Source organism: Pseudorca crassidens, chromosome 13 (genome assembly GCF_039906515.1).
Source record: "Pseudorca crassidens isolate mPseCra1 chromosome 13, mPseCra1.hap1, whole genome shotgun sequence".
Taxonomy (NCBI): domain Eukaryota; kingdom Metazoa; phylum Chordata; class Mammalia; order Artiodactyla; family Delphinidae; genus Pseudorca; species Pseudorca crassidens.
The window spans coordinates 78,608,079-78,634,535 of record NC_090308.1 but is presented as its reverse complement, the minus strand read 5'-3'; the positions used below and the strand labels follow the sequence as shown (position 1 = coordinate 78,634,535).

The following is a 26,457-nucleotide window of genomic DNA, read 5'->3' as shown; positions in this document are numbered from 1 at the left end:
ATCGCTGGTGGGGATCCAGGTCTTTTCTCTCTCACTGTACTCTTTCCTGCTCTGAAGTGGTAGTGCCTACTGGCGCTCAGTGTCTCAACCAAAACAAAGCAACTTTGTCCCCATGTTTCTTCAGATTTGACAAAATCTAGTTTTTGCTCAAACCTGTCTGCATTACATGACCTCCACGGGAGTGATGTTTTTGTCTGGTTCAGTTACTGCCTCTGATGCCTGAGTTACTCCAGACCCCGTGCTACCTTCCCCACTCCACCTCAGCTCCATTTTCAGACCCTACATGTGGCTCTAGTGCTAGCACGTCCCCTGGGGTGTTCCAGCTTGTATCCTTGCTCAGAATTCCAGCTCTGCCTTGTTAGTCCTATCACCACGTTACTGATTAGGCTCTACTACTAGCACCTGAACTTCTTGCCAATACTATTCTAAACCTGTTTCAAGGCTCTGATGCTGTCACCATCAAGTCAGTTAAACTCTACTTTTTCATGTCCCTGTGGTTGCTTGATGGAAACTAATTATAATTGTCCCTCAGTTCCATTGGGGATTGGTTCCAGGCACCCCCATATCAAAATCTGGGGATGTCCTTATATAAAATGGCATAGTATTTGCATATAACCTATGTACATCCGCCCTTATATACATTAAATCACTTCTAGGTTACTTACAATACCCAATACAATGTAAATATTATGTACATAGCTGTAAATACAAGGTACTTCCTATTCAGTAGTTGCCAGTTCCTGGCAAATTCATGTTTTGTATTTTGGAACTTTCTGGAAGATTTTTTTCCAGTATTTTCAATCTGTGGTTTGTTGAATATGTGGGTGCAGAACTTGCAGATATGGAGGGCCAACTTAAAAATACTTTGTTTTATTGAAATATAGTTGATTTACCACGTTGTGTTAGTTTCAGGTGTAGGGGGAACAAATTTTAATAGAAAATTCAAGAGATTCTCCAGAAAACTCTTGGAACTAGTAAGAGTTTTTGCAGTGTTGGTGAATCCAAGATCAACATACAAAACTTAATTGTATTTTTTATACCGTCAGTAATGCATTAGATAATGCAATTTATTATTTAAACATTTTTTTCACATCTTTATTGGAGTATAATTGCTTTACAATGTTGTGTTAGTTTCCGCTGTACAACAAAGTGAATCAGCTATATGCATACATATATCCCCATATCCTCTCCCTCTTGAGCCTCCCTCCCACCCTCCCTATCCCACCCCTCTAGGTGGTCACAAAGCACCGAGCTGATCTCCCTGTGCTATGCAGCAGCTGCCCCACTAGCCAACCATTTCACATTTGGGAGTGTGTATATGTTAATGCTACTCTCTCACTTTGTCCCAGCTTCCCCTTCCTCCCCTGTGTCCTCAAGTCTGTCCTCTACGTCTGCGTCTTATTCCTGCCCTGTCACTAGGTTCATCAGTACAGTTCTTTTAGATTCCATATATGTGTTAACATACGATATTTGTTTTTCTCTTTCTGACTTACTTCACTCTGTATGACAGACTCTAGGTCCATCCACCTCATTACACATGACTCAATTTCGTTCCTCTTTATGGCTGAGTAATATTCCATTGTATATATGTGCCACATCTTCTTTATCCATTCATCTGTCGATGGACATTTAGGTTGCTTCCATGTCCTGGTTATTGTAAACAGTGCTGCAATGAACATTGTGGTACATGTATCTTTTTGAATTATGGTTTTCTCAGGGTATATGCCCAGTAGTGGGATTGCTGGGTCATATGGTAGCTCTATTTTAGGTTTTTTAAGGTAACAGCATACTGTTCTCCACAGTGGCTGTATCAACTTACATTCCCACCAACAGTGTGAGAGGGTTCCCTTTTCTTTACACTCTCTCCAGCATTTATTGTTTCTAGATTTTTTGATGATGGCTATTCTGACCAGTGTGAGGTGATACCTCATTTCCATAATATTGATTCTTCCAATCCAGGAGCATGGTATATCTCTCTAACTGTTTATGTCATCTTTGATTTCTTTCACCAGTATTTTATAGTTTTCTGAGTACAGGTCTTTTGCCTCCAAAGGTAGGTTTATTCCTAGGTATTTTATTCTTTTTGTTGCGATGGTAAATGGGATTGTTTCCTTAATTTCTCTTTCTGATCTTTTGTTGTTAGTGTATAGGAATGCAAGAGATTTCTGTGCATTAATTTTGTATCCTGAAGGAAAACTTGAAGGGTATCCTGAAACCTTACCAAATTCATAGATTAGTTCTAGTAGTTTTCTGGTGGCACCTTTAAGATTTTCTACGTGTAGTATCAAGTCATCAGCAAACAGTTACGGTTTTACTTCTTCTTTTCCAATTTGTATTCCTTTTATTTCATTTTCTTCTCTGATTGCCGTGGCTAGGACTTCCAAAACTATGTTGAATAATAGCGGTGAGAGTGGACATCCTTGTCTTGTTCCTGATCTTAGAGGAAATGCTTTCAGTTTTTCAGCATTGAGAATGATGTTTGCTGTATATGGCCTTTATTATGTTGAGGTAGGTTCCCTCTAAGCCCACTCTGTGGAGAGTTTTTATCATAAATGGGTGTTGAATTTTATTATTATTTATAGTAAAATATACATAACATAAAATTTGCCACTTTAACCACTTTTAAGTGTACAGTCCTGTGGCATTAAATACTTTCATACTGTTGTGTAACCATCACCACCATCCATCTCTAGAAATTTTGAATCTTCTCAAACTGAAACTCCCTACCCATTAAACAATCAATCTCCATGCCCCGCTCTCCCCAGCCCCTGGCAACCACCAGTAAAATGTACTTTCTATCTCTATGAATTTGACTACTCTGGGTACCTCAGATAAATGGAATCACACAATATTTGTCCTGTTGTGACTTGTTTATTCCACTTAGCATAATGCTGCCAAGGTTCAAACATGTTGCAGCACATGTCAGAATTTCCTTTCTGAATAATATCCCAGTTGTACAAATATGTCACATTTTGTCCATCCATTAATTCATCAAGGAACACTTACATGGCGTCCCCCTTTCGGCTATTATGAATAAGGTTTCTACGAACAAGGGTGTACAAATACATGTTTGAGTCCCTGCTTTCAGTTGTTTTGGGTGTGTACCCAAAAGTGGAATTGCTGAATCATATGGTAATTCTATGTTTAATTTTTTGAGGAACTGCCATGCAGCTTTTCACCATGGCTGCACCATTTAACATTCCTACCAGCAATACACAAGAGTTTCAATTTCTCCACACCCTTTCTAATGCTTATTATTTTCTGTGGTTTATTTATTTATTTATTTGATAATAGCTATCCTAATGGGTCTGAATTGGTTCCTGTATTATTATTTTTTTTTTTGCGGTACGCGGGCCTCTCACTGCTGTGGCCTCTCCCGTTGTGGAGCACAGGCTCTGGACGCGCAGGCTTAACGGCCATGGCTCACGGGCCCAGCCGCTCCGCAGCATGTGGGATCTTCCCAGACCAGGGCACGAACCCGTGTCCCCTGCATCGGCAGGGGGGCTCCCAACCACTGCACCACAAGGGAAACCCCTCCTGTATTGTTTTGAAGCAAATCCCAGACATCATAAATTTCACCCACAATTATTTCAGTATGTATGTCTAAAAGATAAAAACCCTTTCAGAAAGTATAACTCCAGCCTAAAGAATTAATAAAAATTCTTTAATATCATCAAACACCCAATCAGTATGCACAATTTCAACTGTTTAGAAATGGAACAATCCAGCGTTCTGTTTGGATCAGGAGCCAAATATATTCATACATTGCTACTAATTGTTGTCTTTTAAGTCTCTTTAAACCTTTGGTTTCAGACACGGTCCCCCCGCTGCAGTGTTGGTATAGCCATGTCTCACCAGGAACTCTGGTCTCAAGTGCCGGAGTCAAGGCCTCTGCACGCAGTACCCTGTGAACAAGTGAAACTACACTAAGCACAAAGGAAAAGAAAGAAAGGCTGGGGATGAGGCCTGAGCTCCTGTGGTGGGAACGCCTAGTCCAAGCCACTGGACTAGCAGAGAACTTCAGGCCCCAGGGAATATTAATGTGTGAGCTCTCCTCGTCTCTGCATCAAGACCCGACTCCACCCAACTGCCTGCAAATTCTAGTGCTGGACGCCTTCGGCCAAACAAGCAGTGAGACAGGAACACAACTCCACCCATCAAAAAAAATTAGATGACAAAATATATGGTAGAGATGAAGGAGCAAGGTAAAAACCAAAAGGACTAAATAAATGAAGAGGAACTATGCAACCTACCAGAAAAAGAATTCAGAGTAATGATAGTAAAGATGATCAAAAATCTCGGAAATCAAATGGAGGCACAGATTGAGAAAATACAAGAAATGTTTAACAAAGACCCAGAAGAACTAAAGAACAAACAACCAGTGATGAACAACACAATAACTGAAATGAAAAATACAGTAGAAGGAATCAGTAGCAGAATAACTAAGGCAGAAGAACGGATAAGTGACCTGGAAGACAGAATGGTGGAATTCACTGCCGTGGAACAGAATAAAGAAAAAGGAATGAAAATAAATGAGGACTGTGTCAGAGACCTCTGGGACAACATTAAATGAGCCAACATTCAAATTATAGGGGTCCCAGAGGAAGAAGAGAAACAAAAAGGGTCTGAGAAAACATTTGAAGAGATTATGGTCGAAAACTTGTCTAACATGGGAAAGGCAATAGCCACCCAAGTCCAGGAAGCACAGAAAGTCCCATACGGGATAAACCCAAGGAGAAACATGCTGAGACACATATTAACCAAACTAACAAAAATTAAATTCAAAGAAAAAATATTAAAAGCAGCAAGGGAAAAGCAAAAAATAACACACAGCGGAATCCCCATAAGGTTATCAGCTGATTTTTCAGCAAAACTCTGCAGGCTAGAAGGGAGTGGTAGGATATATTTAAAATGATGAAAGGGAAAATCCTACCACCAGGATTACTATACCCAGCAAGGATCTCATTCAGATTTGACGGAGAAATCAAAAGCTTTACAGACAAGCAAAAGATATGAGAATTCAGCACCACAAACCAGCATTACAACAAATGCTAAAGGAACTTCTCTCAGTGGGAAACACGAGAGAAGAAAAAGACCCACAAAACAAACCCAAAACAATTAAGACAATGGTAACAGGAACATACATATTGATAATCAACTTGAATGTAAATGGATTAAATGCTCCAACCAAAAGACACAGACTGGCTGAATGGATACAAAAACAGGACCTGTATATATGCTGTCTACAAGAGACCCACTTCAGACCTAGGGACACATACAGACTGAAAGTGAGGGGGTGGAAAAAGATGTTCCATGCAAATGGAAATCATAAGAAATCTGGAGTAGCAATAGTCATATCAGATAAAACAGACTTTAAAATAAAGAATGTCACAAGAGACAAGGAAGAACACTGCATAATGATCAAGGGATCAATCCAAGAAGAAGAAATAACAATTATAAATATTTATGCACCCAATATGGGAGCACCTCAATACATAAGGCAAATGCTAACAGCCATAAAAGGGGAAATTGACAGTAATACAATAATAGTGGGGGACTTTAACATCCCACTTACACCAATGGACAGATCATCCAGACAGAAAATAAATATGGAAACACAAGCTTTAAATGACACAATAGACCAGGTAGACTTAATTGATATTTATAGGACATTCCACCTGAAAGCAGCAGAATACACTTTTTTTCTCAAGTGCACATGGAACATTCTCCTGGATAGATCACATCCTGGGTCACAAATCAAGCCTTGGAAAATTTAAGAAAATTGAAATCATATCAAGCAACTTTTCCAACAACAACACTATGAGATTAGAAATCCATTACAGGAAAAAAAACTGTAAAAAACACAAACACATGGATGCTAAACAGTGCACTACTAAATAACCAAGAAATCACTCAAGAAATCAAACAGGAAATAAAGAAATACATAGAAACAAATGACAGTGAAAACACAACAACCCAAAACCTATGAGACACAGCAAAAGCAGTTCTAAGAGGGAAGTTTATAGCAATTCAATCTCACCTCAAGAAACAAGAAAAATCTTAAACAATCTAACATTATACCTAAAGCAACTAGAGAAAGAAGAAGAACAACAATGGAAACCCAAAGTTAGTGGAAGAAAAGAAGTCATAAAGATCAGAACAGAAATAAATGAAATAGAAATGAAGAAAACAATAGCAAAGATCAATACAATTAAAAGTTAGTTCTTTGAGAAGATAAAGAAAATTGATAAACCTTTAGCCAGATTCATCAAGAAAAAATGGAGAGGATTCAAATCAATAAAATTAGAAATGAAAAAGGAGAAATTACAACCATCACCACAGAAATACAAAGGATCATAAGAGACTACTACAAACAAATATATGCCAATAAAATGGACAACCTGGAAGAAATGGGCAAATTGAACCAGGAAGAAATAGAAAATATGAACAGACAAACCACAAATAATGAAATTGAAACTGTAATTAAAAATCTTCCAACAAACAAAAGTCCAGGACCAGATGGCTTCACAGGCAAATTCTATCAAACATTTAGAGGAATGCTAACACCTACCCTTCTCAAACTCTTCCAAAAAACTGCAGATCGAGGAACACTCCCAAACTTGTTCTATGAGGCCACCATCACCCTGATACCAAAACCAGACAAAGATATCCCCCCAAAAGAAAATTACAGACCAATATCATTGATAAATATAGATGCAAAAATCCTCAACAAAATACTAGCAAACAGAATCCAACAACATATTAAAAGGATCATACACCATGATCAAGTGGGATTTATCCCAGTATATACACAAGTCAATCAATGTGATTCACCATATTAACAAACTAAAGAATAAAATCCATATGATCATCTGAAAAGATGCAGAAAAAGAGTTTGACAAAAGTCAACACCCATTTATGATAAAACCTCTCCAGAAAGTGGGCATAGAAGGAACCTACCTCAACAAAATAAAGGCCTTATATGACAGACCAACAGCTAACATCATTTTCAATGGTGAAAAACTGAACGCATTTCCTCTAAGATCAGGAACTAGACAAGGATGTCCATTCTCTCCACTATTATTCAACATAGCTCTGGAAGTCCTAGCCACGGCAAGCAGAGAAGAAAAAGAAATAAAAGGAATACAAATTGGAAAAGAAGAAGTAAAACCATAACTGTTTGCTGATGACATGATACTATTTGTAGAAAATCTTAAAGATGCCACCAGAAAACTACTAGAGCTAATCTATGAATCTGGTAAAGTTGCAGGATTCAAAATTAATGCACAGAAATCTCTTGCATTCCTATACACTAACAACAAAAGATCAGAAACAGAAATTAAGGAAACACCATTTACAATTGCAACAAAAAGAATAAAATACCTAGGAATAAACCTACTTAAGGAGGCAAAAGACCTGTACTCAGAAAATTATAAAACACTCATGAAAGAAATCAAAGATGACACAATCAGATGGAGAGATATACTGTGTTGTTGGATTGGAAGAATAAATATTGTGAAAATGATTATACTACCCAAAGCAATCTACAGATTCAACGCAATCCCTATCAAATTACCAATGCCATTTTTCACAGAATTAGAACAAAAATTTTATAATTTGTATGGAAACACAAAATAGCCCAAATAGCAAAAGCAATCTTGAGAAAGAAAAAATGGAGCTGGAGGAATCTGGCTCCCAGACTTCATACTGTACTACAAAGCTACAGTAATCAAGATTGTATGGTACCGGCACTAACACAGAAATATAGATCAACGGAACAGGATAGAAAGCCCAGAGATAAACCCACACATCTATGGTCATCTAATCTATGAAAAAGGAGGCAAGAATATAAAATGGAGAAAAGACTGTCTCTTCAATAAGTGGTGCTGGGAAAACTGTATAGCTACGTGTAAAAGAATGAAATTAGAACACTCCCTTACACCATACACAAAAAATAAACTCAAAATGGATTAAAGACCTAAATGTAAGGCTAGACAGTATAAAACTCTTAGAGGAAAACACAGGCAGAACACACTATGACATAAATTTCAGCAAGATCCTTTTTGACCCACCTCCTAGAGTAATGGAAATAAAAACAAAAATAAACAAATGGGATCTAATGAAACTTAAAAGCTTTTGCACAGCAAAGGAAACCATAAACAAGATGAAAAGAAAACCCTCGGAAAGGGAGAAAATATTTGCAAACTGACAAAGCAAAGCAACTGACAAAGGATTAATCTCTAAAATATACAAGCAGCTCAGGTAGCCCAATATCCAAAAAACAAACAACCCAACCCAAAAATGGGCAGAAGACCTAAATAGACATTTCTCCAAAGAAGACATACATATGGTCAAGAGGCACATGAAAAGATGCTCAACATCACTAATTATTGGAGAAATGCATATCAAAACTACAATGAGGTATCATTTCACACTGGTCAGAATGGCCATTATCACAAAATCTAGAAACAATAAAGCTGGAGAGGGTGTGGGGCTAAGGGAACACTCTTGCACTGTTTGTGGGAATGTAAACTGATACAGCCACTGTGGAGAACAGTATGGAGTCTCCTTAAAAAACTAAAAATAGAACAACCATATGACCCAGCAATCCCACTAGTGGGCATATACCCTGAGAAAACCATAATTCAAAAAGACACATGTACTACAATGTTCATTGCAGCTCTATTTACAACAGCCAGGTTATGGAAATGACCTCAATGTCCATCGACAGATGAATGGATAAAGAAGATGTGGCACATATGTACAATGGAATATTACTCAGCCATAAAAAGGAAAGAAATTGGGTTATTTGTAGAAATGTGGGTGGACCCAGAGTCTCTCATACATAGTGAAGTAGGTCAGAAAGAAGAAAACAAATATCATATATTAACGCATATATGTGAAATCTAGAAAAATGGTGGAGATGAACCTTTTTGCAAGGCAGGAATAGAGATGGAGATGTAGAAAATGGATGTGTAGATACAGGGGTTGAAGGGAGGTTGGGATGAATTGGGAGATCAGGATTGACACATATACACTTCCATGTGTAAAATTGGTATCTAGTGGGGACCAGCTGTATAGCACAGGGAGCTCAGCTTGGTCCTCTGTGATGACCTAGATGGGTGGGGTGGGGGGTGTGGTGGGACGGAGGTCCAAGAGTGAGGGGATATATGTGTACATATAGCTGATTCACTTCGTTGTACAGCAGAAACTAACACAACATTGTAAAGCAATTATAACCCAATTTAAAGAAAAAATACCTGTAGTTTCTTTCAATTCTCTTTATTTTTCCTTGCAATTTAGTTGTTGAAGAAATTTGATTGTTTGATAAAGTATTCCACAGTCTAGATTTTGCTAATACATCCCTGTGGTATTTAATATGCATTTATTAATTTCCTTGCAATTTTTTTGTCCTTTTATTTTTTTTCCTATACTGTATTTCCTTGCAAATTTTTTTATTTTTTTAATTTTTTATTTTGCAGTATGTGGGCCTCTCACTGTTGTGGCCTCTCCTGTTGCGGAGCACAGGCTCCGGACGCGCTCCGCGGCATGTGGGATCTTCCCAGACCGGGGCACAAACCCGTGTCCCCTGCATCGGCAGGCGGGCTCTCAACCACTGCGCCACCAGGGAGGCCCTCCTTGCAAATTTGAATCAGATTCAGGTTCAGTCTTTTAGGTGGTTCTGGGTTCTTCTCTAAGGAGACTTAGAGTATCTGTATGTTTCCTAGCAGTCCTTTATGATCATTGTTTCGGTCTGCATAATCCAATATGGTAGTCACATGTTGCTATTTAAATTTAAGTTAATTCAAATGAAATAATAACAAATTCAGTGTCTTGGATGTACTGACCACATGTCCAGTACTCAACAGCCTCATGTTGCCCATGGCTACTGTATCAGGGTGGATATGGAACACTTCCATCCTTACAGAAAGTTCTATTGGACAGCACTGGTCTAGATCTATTAATTCACCAAGGGTTGTGATGTGGTGCTATTCTGATTCTAACATTTATTTTACATTTTACTAGCTGGAAAACTTCCAAAAAGAGAACTTTCCCCGTACCTACTATTTGCTTACCAGTGATACAGTTCATGTAGGAAAGACAGGATAGAGTTGAATACTTTCCCTTTAACGAGATTGATTCTATCAGTTATAAATAAGTAAACCATGCTTACGTCAACATTATATAATTATTGTTCACTACAGAGCCAACTAATGAATTATGGTTACACTTCCATTTTTATCTATTTTAAAAAAATATTTGTTCATTTATTTACTGTTGGCTGCGTTGGGTCTTCGTTGCTGTCCGCAGGCTTTTTCTAGTTGTGGCGAGCGGGGGCTACTCTTCGTTGTGGTGCGTGGGCTTCTCATTGCGGTGGCTTCTCTTGTTGTGTAGCACGGGCTCTAGGCGCACGGGCTTCAGTAGTTGTGGCGCACGAGCTCAGTAGCTGTGGGTCACGGGCTCTAGAGCGCAGGCTCAGTAGTTGTGGCTTGCGGGCTCTAGAGCCCAGGCTCAGTAGTTGTGACGCATGGGCTCAGTTGCCCTGCAGCATGTGGGATCTTCCCGGACCAGACCTCGAACCCATGTCCCCTGCATTGGCAGGCGGATTCTTAACCACTGCACCACCAAGGAAGTCCCTTTTTTTATCTATTTATTTTTCTTTTCTCTAGAGTTTCTAAATTTCCTTCCCTTCATTACACAATTTTATATTACCATAGTCTCAATTTTCTCCCCCAGTTTTCCATTACATTTATCTTTTCTACTAAGGTCCTTTTTTCCCCTTGAGGCCTTATTCCTGGAATTCTTCCTGTTGGAACTTCTGTCTTCATTGCTCTCTGGGGTTATATATACTTTTTCCTGAATCTCATGTCTTCCTTTTTCTTGGATTATTTCATTTGTTTGCTAAATACGTCCTCCAAAAGTAACTTCCTAAAAAGGGTTTGTTGAAGGCAAAGTTTCTGAGCCATTCCATTTCTGAAAACATTTTAATTCTATTGTCATTCTTGTTTGATAATTTGGTTGGACAGAGAATTCTAATTTTAAATTTTGGACACTCATACAGAAAGTTAAGGACAAGCCTTGTTATTATTATTCCTAGTTAATTTCAGTATCATTCCTTGTCTTCCAGTGGACAGGGGTTTCCTCCTCTGTTCCGGGTAAAAAAGATTCTGGTGTTCTGTGCAGGACTCTGTCTAAATAGGTGTCAAATAGATGATAAATTTAAGTAGATGTTCATTTCATACATAATATTTCTGAAATTTTATACAGTTTGAATGTGTAAAAAATCAAACAACAGACTTGAGGATACGGACTGTGCTCTAAATCAGCAAGTAATGTTTCTCTCAATGCTTCTCCCAAAACCAGCCTCACTGATCTGAGAACAGAGGGTGGAAAAGAGGCACGAATAACGTTCAAAGATACTTGAGGGATTTTATATACTCTTTTGCAGACTGGGTAAGTTTGTTTTCCGTTAGATGAGGGATAATTGCCTCATGTTGGGGAAAGCATGATTTTTCTGTTTTTTGTTGACGTTGAGTATGGTTAAAAGGGGTATATACAGAGGCCTAGTTGATGACGCATGGACTTTGGTAGCTTTGTACTGTGCCGACTTATCTAAGATGAAGCTAAATTTCCTAGAACTCCCCTCCCTGTATAGTTATGAGTTAGTGTTGGCCATAAGAGATACTTTATATGAATTTGGAAGCCAGCAGTGAAACCGAAGTCATATTTTTCACTCTCTGAAGGTCAGTGCAGGGCTCTAGGCGTTGGCCACTAGCCCAGATTTCTGCTGCTGTGTTAGTTGACTTGTGGGTGTGGGGCGGCAGTGGGTCTCGTAGCCCCTCCAGTTCTCAGGGGATCTCCTCCTTGAGCTTTTCTGAATGCTGGGCTAAGCGCATATGCAGCCGGCTTCTCCTGCAGGTTGCCCATGACGTCCGAGTTGGAGGTGTTAATAGAGACATGGGTTCCATGTCTCTTGCCCTCATGCTTCCTTGTTCTGGTCCACACGTAGCTTTTCTGCCCTGGCTGTCTTAGAGTGACTTAGACTCAACGCTAGGTGCAGAGTCAATGGCTGCTCCCACAATCGCATAGGATCTATCTCCTATAGATTCCTCTTTTCTCAATGAACCACACCCTAAGACATGTCCAGAAGGGACACGGGAACAGTGTAGGGTTCTTATGCCAAAGGCCATTCAGTTTTCATAGGGGGAACATATATAATTTTTTTGTATCAAAACTCATGAATTTTATTCCAAAGAGTTTCTAAGATGCTCCCTTAAAGACTACTTGCTAAAACAATATCATTTCTATTGTTTTCTTTTTAAAAGAAAAATTATTATATATATGTTCATTGTAGAAAACTTGGCAAATCCAGGTAATTACCTGCATACTGATAACATTTTGCTGAATACCCTTCCAGTTTTCCTTCAATGCATATATCTATGATGTATATGTATACAGAAACACAATTTATTTTTATAAAAATGGAATCATTTAAATTCTGTTTTATAAAAGACTCCCCCCAACAGCATCAGGAATATTTATCTTTAGATAATTAAATAGTCTCCAAAACAAACAAAATAATAAAGTCTCCAATTCAAGAACATAATTTTAAATTGCTTCACAGTATTCTGTTGCATAGGCATACCATAATTTATGTAACCCCATCTCTTATTGTTACTATCAGACAACTTTAAGTTTTTCTTACTTAAAAAAAAAAATCTAGGAAGAAGTTTTTTTTTTTTTTTTTTTTTTTGCGGTACACGGGCCTCTCACTGTTGTGGTCTCTCCCGTTGTGGAGCACAGACTCCGGACGCGCAGGCTCAGCGGCCATGGCTCACGGGCCCAGCCGCTCCGCGGCATGTGGGATCCTCCCGGACGGGGGCACGAACCCGTGTCCCCTGCATCGGCAGGCAGACTCTGAACCACTGCGCCACCAGGGAAGCCCAGAAGATTTTTTTATTAATCCTTTTAAGCAGTTTTACTGAGTGGCTACTCTGTGCCTCATCTCTGTGCAAATCTACATGGTTAAGTTTTTCTTGTGTATTGCGAGAAGGAAGGCATAAACAGGGAGGCTGCATCAATTTAAAATCTGCACAGATGTCATTTTACGAAACAACTAGGTGGTTCTAAACCTTTCTAGAAGACTTCTTGGAATGCAACATTATCAACTAATCTTTTGGAGTGCTTTTTGCATTTTCCTGCCTCTAGAATAAACCTGAATTTATTGATCCATCTTACGAAGTGAAGCTTGGAAAGAATTTTCTCCAGGTTTCCAACTTCCTTTTCTCATCAAAGAGAGAGTTTACCTGTAGACCCTCTGTGGCCCACAGTATGTTGAAATGAGGCAGAATTTCAGTCCCTATCCCGGACCTGCTGAATCAGCATCTGCACTTCACTGTGATTCTCATACACATTAGAGTTGGAGAAGCACTGATTTAGACTTTGACAGAGCCCACACTTGACCCTGAACAACAGAGGTGAGGAGACCAGACAGGCAGTAACAGCTGTGTCAGGGACACAGGATGTGTACCCAAAGACCCACTTGGACCCTTTTCACTTTACGCAAGCCCTGCCTGCACAGGAAGTCGGCCACTAAAGATAGGAGTGCGGAGGAGACAGGAGGACATAGGGACGTCTGCTAGCTGTTCAGCAGGGTGAAAAAGGGTGGAACAGGAAAGGGAGGAAAGCGAGTTCCTGGACTCCAAAACCACAGTTGGTCTAGGTGCTACTTTCCCCCTTATTTAGCACATAGCTTTGTGAGGAGACACCCTTGGCTGACCTCTTTTCTTTTTGCATTTTGTCCCGTATTAAAATGTGACCATCCAAAACTTTTCTCCATGAATTAGAAACTTTAAGTTGTTAGGGACTGAATGTGCCTGTTTTCCAACAGTTGCTGGCAGTTCCCTGCTTTTATGGTGTAGCCATGGTGAAACCTGAGTCATCTGAACATGGTGACAGCACCAAGCAGTGGGGAAGGAGCTACAGACAAGCCAGGACGCAGGAGCTGGAGCGGAGCTGGAGCTCAGCAACTGCTGGGCACCCTGGGCCACTGGTCTTCCTAAGGATAGGAGAGCCACCCGAATTCTAACGTGTTTACACAAATTGCTCCAGGCTTCACAGTGCTAATGAATATCTTCTGTAGCCGAAGTGCTTAGCGATAGCCCACAGTATAAAGCATCTCCCCCGACAGTTGTTTCTCAGAGTTCTGAGGAGCAACACCTAACTTCCGCATGTGCCAGAATTTTCTTCCTCTTCTTCTTTTTTTTTTTTTTTACGGTACGCGGGCCTCTCACTGTTGCGGCTTCTCCCGTTGCGGAGCACAGGCTCCGGACGCGTAGGCTCAGTGGCCGTGGCTCACGGGCCTAGCCGCTCCGCGGCACGTGGGCTCTTCCCGGACCGGAGCACGAACCCGTGTCCCCTGCATCGGCAGGCAGACTCTCAACCACTGCGCCACCAGGGAAGCCCATTCCTTTTCTTTTTTTAAACGGAGAAACCACATTTTTCCTGGAGAGGTAAACGATATACGTGAGTTTTTGTTTCAAGGGAAAGAAGTTTTTCTCTTGTGCCTATTCATTCGTATATATTGAACAACTACCAGAAAATACACCCCTGTTTGGCGTGTGTGTGTGCGTGTTTGCCGTTTCTCTAAAATTCTGACTCATCGTCTGGACGACAATGACTGATTTTTTTCCACCTCACAAGGTTGCTATGAACGTCTCCGTACAAGGATGGGCCTGTTCATGCACCCCGGGCACGGGCGGTACAGCGCTAGCATAAACAGCCCGAGGAGCCGGGTGGCCAGGGCAGCAGGGCTGCCGCCCGGGGTTTGCGGTGCGGCCCGGGGCGCCGAGCAGCGCCATTGCGATGCGGCGGGAGGGGTGGAGCCGCCGCGTCCCGGCTCAATGTAGAGCCCTCGCTCCGCTCGCAGGCGCGCCCAGTGCAAACTGCTAAGCCTGGAGTCGGGGAGATCCGGGAGGAGGTGGAAGGCCACACCCCGCGCTGCCCGCGAATTTCCTCCGGAGCCCGCGGTCGCCGGGCAGACGCCGCCGAGATGCGGGGCCCGCGGCTCGGGACCGCCGCCCGCCTCTTCTGCGTGTGGAGCGCGGCGTTGGCCGCCGCCCCCCGGTAGGAGCGCGGGACGGCGGGCGCGGGGCGGCGGGCGCGGGGCGGCGGGCGCGGGGCGGCGGCGATCCCCAGCCGGACCCCGGCCTGGAGATTTGATCATGCATCGCTTCCCCTCGGTTCTTCGCGGGACAGTTGCTCTCTCCACCCGCGAGGTTGTTTAAGCGCCTCTGGCCGTAACTGCTTTCTAAAGACAGCATTTTATTTTTAGTCCACGTTGCCTCTGCGTTCTTCTCAACTTTTAGCTCCCAAATAATGTGCCTTCTTCTTTTAAAGACATATATATATATATTTTTTCTAAACAAGATGCCTCAACTTTGGCAATGACAAGGTGTGACCGAGGAAGCTGAAGTATGGGTTTAGGTGCAGACATCGTGGGAAGATAACGAGTGAGACACCTAGGTAGTGGAAAGCACTCCCTCGCTTCCCCCCAGAGGTTTTTGCCCTTGAGCCCTAATCCCTAGCTTGGGCAGGGAAAGTGCTGTTTCAGCGATTTTTATGCTCTGCTCTACCTGGAAATGTCAGCACTGATAGTTTAATTTCAGATGGTATATTTTAATCAGTGGTGTTGATTAGATGATGTTTTCTTGGGTAGATGCCCAAACATAAAGGTTTCAATAAGAAACAAGCAAAATCCGTGTGTGTGTGTGTGTGTGTGTGTGTGTATGTGTGTGTGTGTCTTTAAGCCAAGAACAAAAAATTACGCTGGGATGATGTCTTCTGTAAAGGAGAAGTTTAGAGGCTAGTATTGATACTTTGCCAATAACTTCTGCGTGTCCCAGTGTAAGCCATCCTGTGCTATTTGTGGTTTATAAAATGGAAATAATAACACAGGCCGGTCCTCTAACAGTGCATGGATTACCGCATTAAAATTGATTTATGGGAATGTATCAATAAAACATGATAAATATAATGAACACTGCTGTATGTTATATATGAAAGTTATGAAGAGAGTAAATCCTTAGAGTTCTGACCACAAGGAAAAATATGTATTTTTTCTATTTCTTTAATTTTGGATCTATATGAGATGTTGAATGTTCACTAAACTTATTGTGATAATCATCTCATGATGCATGAAAGTCAAATCAATTATATCTCAATAAAACTGGATAAAAATGGATTTATGGGGATTATTGTTGTTTCAATAGCATTTCAGTGCAGTTGCTAAATGGAGCAGTGAGGCAATATTAATTGGAACAGTTGCAACTGGCACAGTATAGGGAGCCTATGAAATTTGAGGATCTCAAAAGAATGGAGATGTGAGGGTAAGAAACTTTGTTTTTCCCTTGTTGTTGGGAACTCTTTAGGCCCAAGTTTCTGGTGACAGCCCCTGGGATCATCAGACCTGGGGGAAATGTGACCATTGGGGTGGAGCTTCTGGAACACAGCCCCTCACAGGTCACTGTGAAGGCGGAGCTGGTCAAGATAGCCGCGAACCTTGCCGTCTCTGTCCTGGAAGCAGAAGGAGTCTTTGAAAAAGGTAAGATAACAGCAGAGTCTTAACTCATCTGCAGTAATAATTGGAGTATGTTAATAAAGCCACGTGCTATGTGATGTAGTGGAGAAGCCCCCCATTTTCAGTGGCTTACACAATACCCTTTTATTTCTTACTCATGTGGAGTCCAAAATGATGTTCCTGGGATGCTCTTCCAGGTAGAGATTGTGAGGCCCAGGTTCCTTCCCCTTCGTGGCTCTGTCGTCACCAGTACGTGGCTTCCAATCTGAAGGGGAAGAGCGTGGAGTGTCTCCTGTGGGAGGTCTTTATGGGCCAGGCCTGGACGTGGCTCATATCATTCCTCCCTCCTCTGATGGCCACGTTTAGCTGCACAGGAGGCTGGGCACGTAGGACAGTGTGTGCCCAGAAGAGGAAATGGGCGTAGTTAACAGGCTGGCACAAAACCATATTTACGTATGGTTTATGCAAACCAGGTATGACCATATTTATTGGACGCAGAGGATTTTACTCAGTAGGCCTGTGGGTAGGAAAAGAAGAAGTTAAAATCTAGTTTTATGGAATATTTTTTAGTTTTTTAAGTTACAGGAAAAAAAAGAAAAACAATGTAAAAGAAGTCGGAGCCATTTGTAAAAGAACCCACATATCTTGTTTTAAATTTGGGTTCTAACCAGGCCCAGGATTAAATTGGGTCAGTGAATGTCTTCTTTTTCAATACTAAGGGCAGAATAATTTGGGGGGTAAATAGTTAAATAGGTAAACTTTCTTTCACATTAAAATGAACATTTAATTTTTTCTAATTGAAAGAGTAATGTATACTCAGTGCGAGCAACCTGGCAAATACTGGAAGTAAAGGGAAAAAACCAAAATCCTACCTGTAATCCTACCACCCAACTGTAAACACTGTTAACTAGAAGCATGTTTAGATGTTTAGTCAGAGGCCAGCAATTGAGGCATAACTTCCTATAATGTTGAGTTATCCTTTAAAAGAATCATTTAAGGGCACAAAATGAAGGGTGGATGAGATTCCACAGTAGCTCATTATATAAATGTTTATCCTTTACCAGCATAGAGAAATTAACACCATCATGAAATGAGATAAAATCAAAGTTTATCTACATCCGAGGTTCTTTCTCCGTTGGGAAGTTGACTGACTGGGTGGGTAAGTTTGGAGTCAGGAAGAGGTGATGTGTGCAGGGGCCAGGCCACTTTGTCTTTCACAGGAGTAGTGTCAGGAAAGCGGGAGGCCTTGTTTCCCTGGAGAAGCAATGCAGTTAGCGCTTAAGATCTGAGACTGAGTCTTAGCACTAGCTGTGTGATCTTGGGCAGGTTACTTAAATGCTCTGAGCTTCAATTTCCTCATCTATAAAACGGGGATAATGTACTTCCCAGGGCAGTTATAAAGTTAAAATCAGTATCTAGTACCTATTAGGCACTCAATGAACAGTAGCTGTTAATATTGTAAATAGGAATACTATTGAAGAAGATGCAGGAAGCATCATTTCCTTTTTACATGGGGGCAGATCTCTTACTTTTATTATTGAACTATTTATTCTGAAAATGAATGAATCTTTGTCTTGTGATAATGGCTAAAGAAAATATTGAAATACTAAGTCACAGCAGACCATACTTAAGGTAGTTCCACATTCATTATTTATTCATTAAGAATTATCATTTTGGCTCTACTAGTGTGACAGTTTTACTACAATGCAAAGGTCCAGAATAACAAGGATGATCTTGATAAATACTTGGGCTTTGCTCGGACATTTGCGTGTGCTTATTCTAGAATTTCTCCTTTGTTGTCTTTTCTGCAGTCTCCTTCGTCAGTCTTGTTTCTTTTTTTCTGCAAATAGTACGAACACTGAGGTGCTTGTTACTGTGGCGTGGTTTTAAACTTTATTCTTAGATTTTTCCTTTGGGAGGAAAGTTCGTCATGCTTTTGGGTAAGGCTGAAGTGGGTCGGACGACACTATCCTGGGAGCTTAATGGATCTTTGAAAAAGAAAGAGAGAAAATGCACTACTTTCAGGGGCTGTTTTGGACGCAGTTGACCTACAGTTTCATTGAAAATACCATTGCAACCCTTCTCCCTCTTTCAAAGGAGAATGTTAACTTTGTTATCAGGGGCTGTGGGTCATTGTTCTCAGAGCAGATGCTTCCTGTAAAGTTAGGACTTAAGGACCAAGACATTTCTCCCTCCCTGTCCTTACATCCTTTGCTTTATCTGATTTCTCCAGGTGTAACAATATGTAGATAAAGGAGGACTTTCTAAATTAGTGGGGTCTGGATTCTTCCTAGGATTCACTTTTTCCTTGCCACATAAACACAAGCAAAGAAATACATTTTAGGTCTGATTATTTCATCATTTTCTTATGATGGACTCCAAGAGGTCCTACCAAGGAAAGATTGGTTTTAATAAAGGTCTGCCTGCTAGCAGAGCTGGGTAAGGAGGGGGATTGTTTCTGAGTGGCTGTTTCTAGCAGTCCTGCTGTTCTTAGAAATTCCTGGGGCAGGGCGGTGTTTCACCATAACCAGAATGCATTTCTAGCTTAATTTGTGTCAGAAATAGTAATAGCTAAAGCATTAGAATTGCAGCGTATACCTTCCTTAATAAAGGCAGAAAAGTATGGCTTGTCCTCAAGGAAAAGTTCATTTATTTGTTTGGCAGATGTGGGAAAAATTTTGTTTACATTCCCATCCTTGAGGCCAGTAGCATGACAGTTAGTTTATTCATGTTTAAATATATTAATTTTATATTTATTGGGGATCAATTAATTTTTATTTATTTATTTTTGGGTGAACAATAGCCCTTGAGAAAAAGTGTTTCTAATAAACTTTGAGGAGTTCCTTAAGGGTATATTAATGCGTTTTTAGTGGTGACATTCAGATATTGAAGTGTACTTGTCATTGTTACGAACACCACTCTCATCATCCTCTATGGTGAATAGAACTAGGTTCCTAATCTTATCTTCTGTTGGACAGAAGAGTTAGTTAAGTAAATGTAATTGATAAAATTCAGCAGGTAGTAATTACCAGAGAAGATGGAGCATCTATTGGCGTTTGAAATCAAGTCAGATTGTCTGTTGGTTGGAGAATGAGTCTGTCCCCTTATTTCTTAGCTTCCTGGCGTTTACCTCTTCCTTCACTGTGATGGTGCCCTGGAGTTCCATGCCAAATCAAGAAAAAAAGTGAAGAACATTGGAATTCACAGGTCATAAATGAGAGCTATCTTCTCATCTTTTTTTTTTTTTTGCGGTACGCGGGCCTCTCCCACTGCGGAGCACAGGCTCCGGACGCGCAGGCTCAGTGGCCATGGCTCACGGGCCCAGCCGCTCCGCGGCATGTGGGATCTTCCCGGACCGGGGCACGAACCCATGTCCCCTGCATCGGCAGGCGGACTCTCAACTACTGCGCCACCAGGGAAGCCCTCTTCTCATCTTTTAAAGCGTGTGAAGGAATTGAATCATTTCTGATATCCTGGAAACCATAGTTTCTGCTTTATTTCCCGATCTCTTTTTACAATTTGAAATGTTCTTTTGTAAACTTTCATTGTTTTTCCTGAATGAAATGTACTTCAAATAATAAAGAATACACCCCTTTCCTCCACTGATGAATTCTTTGTCGCTGGTTTCACATATACCTGATATAAGATAAAAACCTAAGGAACCACCATACTGTTCTCCATAGTGGCTGCACCAATTTACATTCCCACCAACAGTGCAGGAAGGTTTCCTTTTCTCCACACCCTCTCCATCATTTATCGCTTGTAGACTTTTTGATAGCACAGGGAACTCTGCTCAACATTCTGTAATAACTTAAGTGGGGAAAGAATTTGAAAAAGAATAGATACCTGTATATGTATAACTGGGTCACTTGGCTGTACACCTGAAACTAACACAACATTGTTAATCAACAATACTTCAATATATTTTTTGATGATGGCCATTCTGACTGCTGTGAGGTGATACCTCATTGTAGTTTTGATTTGCATTTCAATATAATATAAAAAAATAAAATTTCTCCCCCCCACCCCTGGCAAAAAGAACAAAAGAAAAAAACCTAAACAGAAAATCTCAGCTGCAAACTTGGGTGCAAGGCAGGGCGTCTCCTGGCCTGGAGGCTCTTCTTATTTATTTATGGCGTCGAGCCTGCTTCCATCTTTCCACTGAAGGGTCTGGGTGAGGTGAACTCTATGTGTATGTCTGTATCCTTTAATAACTTGCCTTTTCTTCTTGCCCTAAAATCTGGGAGAGCTAATGGGGTGTTTACCTTCTATTCTTTAAGAATGAAACATTCTTCTTTGTTTTTATTGTCTTTTTAGCTCTCTCTCATTGACTATGGGGTGCTTTATTTTCTATCTCGATTCAGTAAGGATGGGAAGTCAGTATTTTATAATTGGAAATATTAGCTGAAGAACTTAAAAAACTCATCCAATTCTGTTTGGATGGCTTTCTGGTGGAAACAAAGCTCCTGACATACATTTCATGGCTTGTAGATCGAAATCAGTAACTGGTTTTTATGAGCGTAGATGAATTAGTATGCTCTGTGTGCAGGTCTCCCAGGGAAGGTTTGCACGGGCAGCTGTGCCAGTAGAGCTCATTTTGAACTTGCAGTGACATGAGAATTATTTTTAAAGGGTGTGGGTTCTTCTTTCACATGTCTTTGGTATTGTGTGTAGTATATATTAGTAAGAAGGTGGGACCTGAGGATAAAGGACCAGAGTGTAGTCACGATGAGCGTGGGCTCTGAAACCAGGCTACCTGATGCCCTTCCATCAGTGGTTGTGTGTCTGTGGGCTGTCACCTTCTCACCAGGCTTCAGTTTAATCATCTGAAGAGCAGTGGTTTCCACCTTGTACAATTATACGGTTAACGTGAGGGTGAAATGAGGTAACGTTTAAAGCACTTAAACACATAGGACTTACTCAAGTAATTGGTACCTATTGTCATTAGAAGATGATGGCAACAGTTATGTCAGAGGCGATTCTTAGTCACCTGTTGGGATGATCTTGAACTGGGGACTCTATAAAAGGCACCTCACTAGGAGGGGATGGGAAGGAACGTAACATATTAAATATTGAGTTTCCTTATAGTGCCAGGGACTTTATGCACAATTTTTAACTTCAATAACCCTTGGAGGAATGCACTATTATCTTCATTTTAGAGATAAGAAAACTGAGGCTAAGAGAGAATAGTTTTCCTGGGATAACACATTAAATGGTATAGCCTGAATGTGAAGTCCGTTCTGTTGGTACTGATGGTTCTGAAGTTGAAGGCTTTCCACTGCCTGAAAGAGCATGAAATACTTTTTGTTTGCGATATTGATGCAGTGTGGTATCAGTCTTCCTTGAAAATCATTTTCTCATTTGCTTGTGGTAGTTCAGAGCTGGATCTCATGAAATCTAACCTGGATCTGAGAGTTGCAAGTTGCAATGCCAACTCTCCTCCTAATTTAGTTTGGGCTTCGTAGAATTTTGGAGCTGGTCGGGGTCTCAGAGATAAGCCAAATCAATCAGCTAGTTTATGGCTGAGGAGACTGGGGGGTGGTGTCTGGTGACTTGCCCAGGGTGAAACGCCTTTTGGTGGTAGAGCTGGAAACAGATCACAGGCGCCCACATTTGCAGCCGAAGCTACTTCCGTGATACTCTAGGAAACGCTCCGAACATATGGGGAACTCTGTGTGAGACTTAGGGTATATTTGCGAATGTTGCTTTATCTGATACGGAAGAAAATAAGGCTAACTAAGGAGTTTAGAAATGCTTACCTGCGTTTTTGTGCCAGTTTCTTGTTTCAGCTCAAGGTGGAGTTGCTCTTTATGGACTAATGGTTCTGCAAGGGGTGGGAGTGGGTGGCTAGGCACCTCAGATCTTTTCTAAAACTAAATTCTGCTGCTGTGTTTCTCAAAATGTGAGTCATATTTATTCAAAATGCAGATTCATGGTCACCCTATCAAGACATGGGTGAGGTCTGGGAATCTAAACTTTATTTTAAGCAGTCATCACAAGTGATTCTCAGCTGTGTTAAAGTGAGAACAACTGCCCTTCGGTTAGAAGGATTCTCATGGATTGTTCCAACCAAGTACCGGAAAACCTGAGGGTGAGAGGCAAGCCTTGGCAAGTTCTGTGATGATTCAAGGCAGCTGAAGGTCCCGCCCAGATTTCTGTATTTGCCTTTCAAGTGGCCCCTAGCTCTAAACGTTGGTGTTAATGTAAAGCAGTGGAGAAACAGGTCTTGGGGCTTGACTATCAATCAGTGATGGAGTGAAGTTGAAAGTGAACAGACTGATTCTTTAAAATCCAAGCTAAACACGTACCGCTGCTCTTCTAAAGGGGAATGAGTCACTGAGGGCTTGTGGTGGCAGCAGAAATCAGATCCTGTAAGAATCTGGGCGGGGTTGCTGTTTGATCCATTATGTTGTTAAGAAGGATTTACAATGCTGGAACGCCTTGTTTCCCGGATGACGTTTCCCCCCATTAATTTATTATTTATTGATTATTTGCGGTACGTGACACGTGAATGAATGGGGGGTGTGACAGAAGAGGAAGGAAGCCATTAGAGAAGGTTCAGAGGTTTCAGAAGGATAAGTATAATGTTAAAAGTGCAGAGGCTGGAGAGTTTTTATTTCTTGTTTGTGTCGAAAATTCAGTGTGGTTGGTAAATAGTGCTTCTTTTGTGTGACCCTGTGCCTGGTACTGTTACCTTTTACACCCAGAGCTGTACAGATGTCCATTCATGAGTGGTCCACCTCTGCTGATGTATTTGGCATTTTGTGGGAACAGTTACTTCACATACGAGAGAAGGGAAGGGTGTGTCGGAGGAAAAGAGCCCAGGGCTGGGAGTGGCAGACATGAGAAGGAGACAGAGCTTCGTGTGTGTGTGTGTGTGTGTGTGTGTGTGTGTGTGTGTGTGTGTTTTCTGAAAAGATGTTACATTCTGCTTTAGATGTAAGTGTGGGGAGACACCCAGGTGGAGATACGCAGCAGATAAGTTTGAAATTGTAACTAGGGGTAGAGTTGAAGGCGTTGTTTTCATAGAGGCAGACAGTATTCGAAGTCTTGGTGGGAAGGCGTGGGATGTACAGGAGGCAGCGCTTATGGAAAGAACAAGCCTGATGACAGGAGCTTGTGAGGAGGGAAAGAAGTCAGTGAAGCTCCTGGCCCGTGAGCAACCGAAGCAGGGATGGATTGGAGACGCTGAGACGTCTCAGAAGCCAAGGGAAGGAAGAAGACCAAGAAGTTAGGTCTTAACAGTATGTAGTGTCCCAGAAGGTCAGAGAAGAGAAGAGGACAGGAAAAAGGGAACTGGAGATCCTCAACTGAATGGTTTTCAGTTGATTGTTGGGAGCCAAGTTTTCAGTAATAAATAGGTGGTGAGGAAATATAATCAGAAAGTGTAGACCACTCTTTTCAAATTTTTATTTATTTTATTGTATTTATTGTATTTCATTTTTTGCGGTACGCGGGCCTCTCACTGCCGTGGCCTCTCCCGTTGCGGAGCACAGGCTCCGGACGCGCAGGCTCAGCGGCCATGGCTCACGGGCCCAGCCGCTCCGCGGCATGTGGGATCTTCCCGGACCGGGACACGAACCCGTGTCCCCTGCATCGGCAGGCGGACTCTCAACCACTGCACCACCAGGGAAGCCCGACCACTCTTTTTTTAAAAAAATTACTGCAGTAGCCTCCTAGGTTATCTTTTTTTTTTTTTTCTCCCTACACTTATGGCTTTATAGTCTATTCTCAATCCAATGGCCAGAAAACATAGGCCAGATTTTGTCACTCCCCATCTCAGTATCAGCCAATGGCCTTCCGATGACCTGTGACCCCTACGCAATCTAGCTCCCTTTGATCTCGTTTCACACGACTCCCACCTCACTCCACAGCCTCTCTGGACTTCATGCAGGTCCTACAACACACCAAGCATGCTCCCATCTCAGGGCCTTTGCATTTACTCATCTCTCTACCTCTAATGTACTCTGCCAGGTGTCTTCACGACTCAGCTGCTTCAGGTTTTGATTCAAATATCACCTTTGCAGTAGACCACTCTGTAGAAGTTTCACAGTTGAAAGGAGAGAGGTGGATTGTCTCTTAAAAAACACAGTAGAGGGCTTCCCTGGTGGCGCAGTGGTTGAGAGTCCGCCTGCCGACGCAGGGGACGCAAGTTCGTGCCCCGGTCCGGGAAGATCCCACATGCCGCGGAGCGGCTGAGCCCGTGAGCCATGGCCGCTGAGCCTGTGCTCTGCAACGGGAGAGGCCACAGCAGTGAGAGGCCTGCGTACGGCAAAAAAACAAAAAACGAAAAACAAAACACAGTAGAGAGGTAAAAGGGTTGATGCAAAGGGGAGGGGTGGATAATTCAGGGTAAGAAGAGAATCAGGTTCGAGAGCACGGGTGAGTGGATTAGCGTTAAAAAGTACTTTTTCCTCTGATGTAAGAAGAAACAGAAGAGAAAGAAATATTTTGAAGTCTGAACTTGAGATGAATAAAATTGAAATATGATTTTAGAAAACCTTGCTATAGTTTCCTCTAAATTGTGCAGATCTGTCATCTCTTTGTAGGAAGTGGGGATAAACGTTAAAAGCAGTGGCTCACTGGGGAAAGAAACAGAATTGGAGATATTCCCTGGTGCTGCGCTAAGCTGGGTCCCTGCTGGATTGTGGGCTATTGGGATGCAAGGGCTGACACCCGTACTGGCATCAGGGGAGGGCACACAGGAGAACGGGGAAGAGAAAGGGGCTTTTCATGGTGGACGTGTGCCTCACTTGAAGCTTGAGGGGATGGGGTAGAGGCATTTTATTATCACTGTGGTTGTAAGTGTGAATAAGAAGTGGAGTTGAACTCATCACATCTTGGTCTGGGCTAATAAGACCTCATACCAAAGGTACAGTGACAGAACTGGAGGAGTGGAAATTGTGGGGGTCCTCTGTCCCTTCTAGTCTTCACTTCCCTTAGGAAAACCCCATGACCTGACTTCCTTCCTTTGCAAGAGTGAGGGTGAAACTGATCAAAGAAGATTTGGTGGAGGCAGCGGAGTAGGGAGGTGGTGGGCAGGTCTGTGGGTCTTTAGTTCTGAAGAAGTGATTCATGAATTAAAATCTGAAAACCAGAGTGGTAAAGCGCTTGGAAATAAACAGGGAGGAAGGTGTTTTAAGAGCACCTGGTAGGGCTTCCCTGGTGGTGCAGTGGTTGAGAATCCGCCTGCTGATGCAGGGGACACGGGTTCGTGCCCCGGTCCGGGAGGATCCCACATGCCGCGGAGCGGCTGGGCCCGTGAGCCATGGCCGCTGAGCCTGCGCGTCCGGAGCCTGTGCTCCGCCACGGGAGAGGCCACAGCGGTGAGAGGCCCGCGTACCAAGAGCACCTGGTAGCTTCTTTTGGCAGGACAACGTCAGGAGTTTACATTTATGAAAATGTAGCTGGCAGAAACGATTTAGTATTATAAATTTAAATTTCACTGAAATACGTGTTACATCTCCTCAGGAAGAGAGGCACCAAATTGTATATGACACAATACTGGTGGCGTTTGGTGACCACACAGGGTTCCTGTCCTTCTGTTCTTTACGAGGAAGCAAAGCAGGTTTCATTTCATGTGCCAGCTCAACTTGCTTGTAGAGGCTGCTCGGAGTGCTGTGTTGACGGTTTCAGGTCAAGTGTGGGTTTACTGAAATAGTGGTTGGATTAGCTGTGTCTGCCATGCATGGGAACGGGGAGTGTGGAATGAATGCTGCAAAGGAGCCTATTGCGTTGAAGACGGATGGTCCCCTGGAGGGCTACATAGGTGTTTGAGGCAATAACAACATGGATAAGAGAAAATATGGAAGAGTGGGTGTGTCCAGATACCAACGTGAGAGTGCAGTAAGCTACAGAAGCGAGACAGGAGGGAGTAT

The 26,457-nt window shown here is 42.0% G+C and overlaps 1 protein-coding gene across 5 annotated transcripts in view; it reads left to right on the top strand.

Moving 5' to 3' along the window:
• CD109 (CD109 molecule) overlaps positions 1-26,457 on the top strand; it is a 142,574-nt gene that overhangs the window by 14,577 nt on the left and 101,540 nt on the right. The window contains exons 1-2 of one of the 5 annotated variants that reach the window (XM_067702767.1): positions 14,387-14,513; positions 16,431-16,603. The exons of 2 other annotated variants lie outside the window; for them this stretch is intronic. Coding sequence is in view for 1 of the 3 variants with exons in the window: in XM_067702764.1 (XP_067558865.1) it covers positions 15,053-15,126; positions 16,431-16,603 (247 nt within the window). In the remaining 2 variants the exon portion in view is untranslated. Of the gene's footprint in view, positions 1-14,386; positions 14,514-14,833; positions 15,127-16,430; positions 16,604-26,457 lie in introns of those variants that run through there. 2 more of the 5 variants (XM_067702764.1, XM_067702765.1) reach the window with 2 other exon arrangements.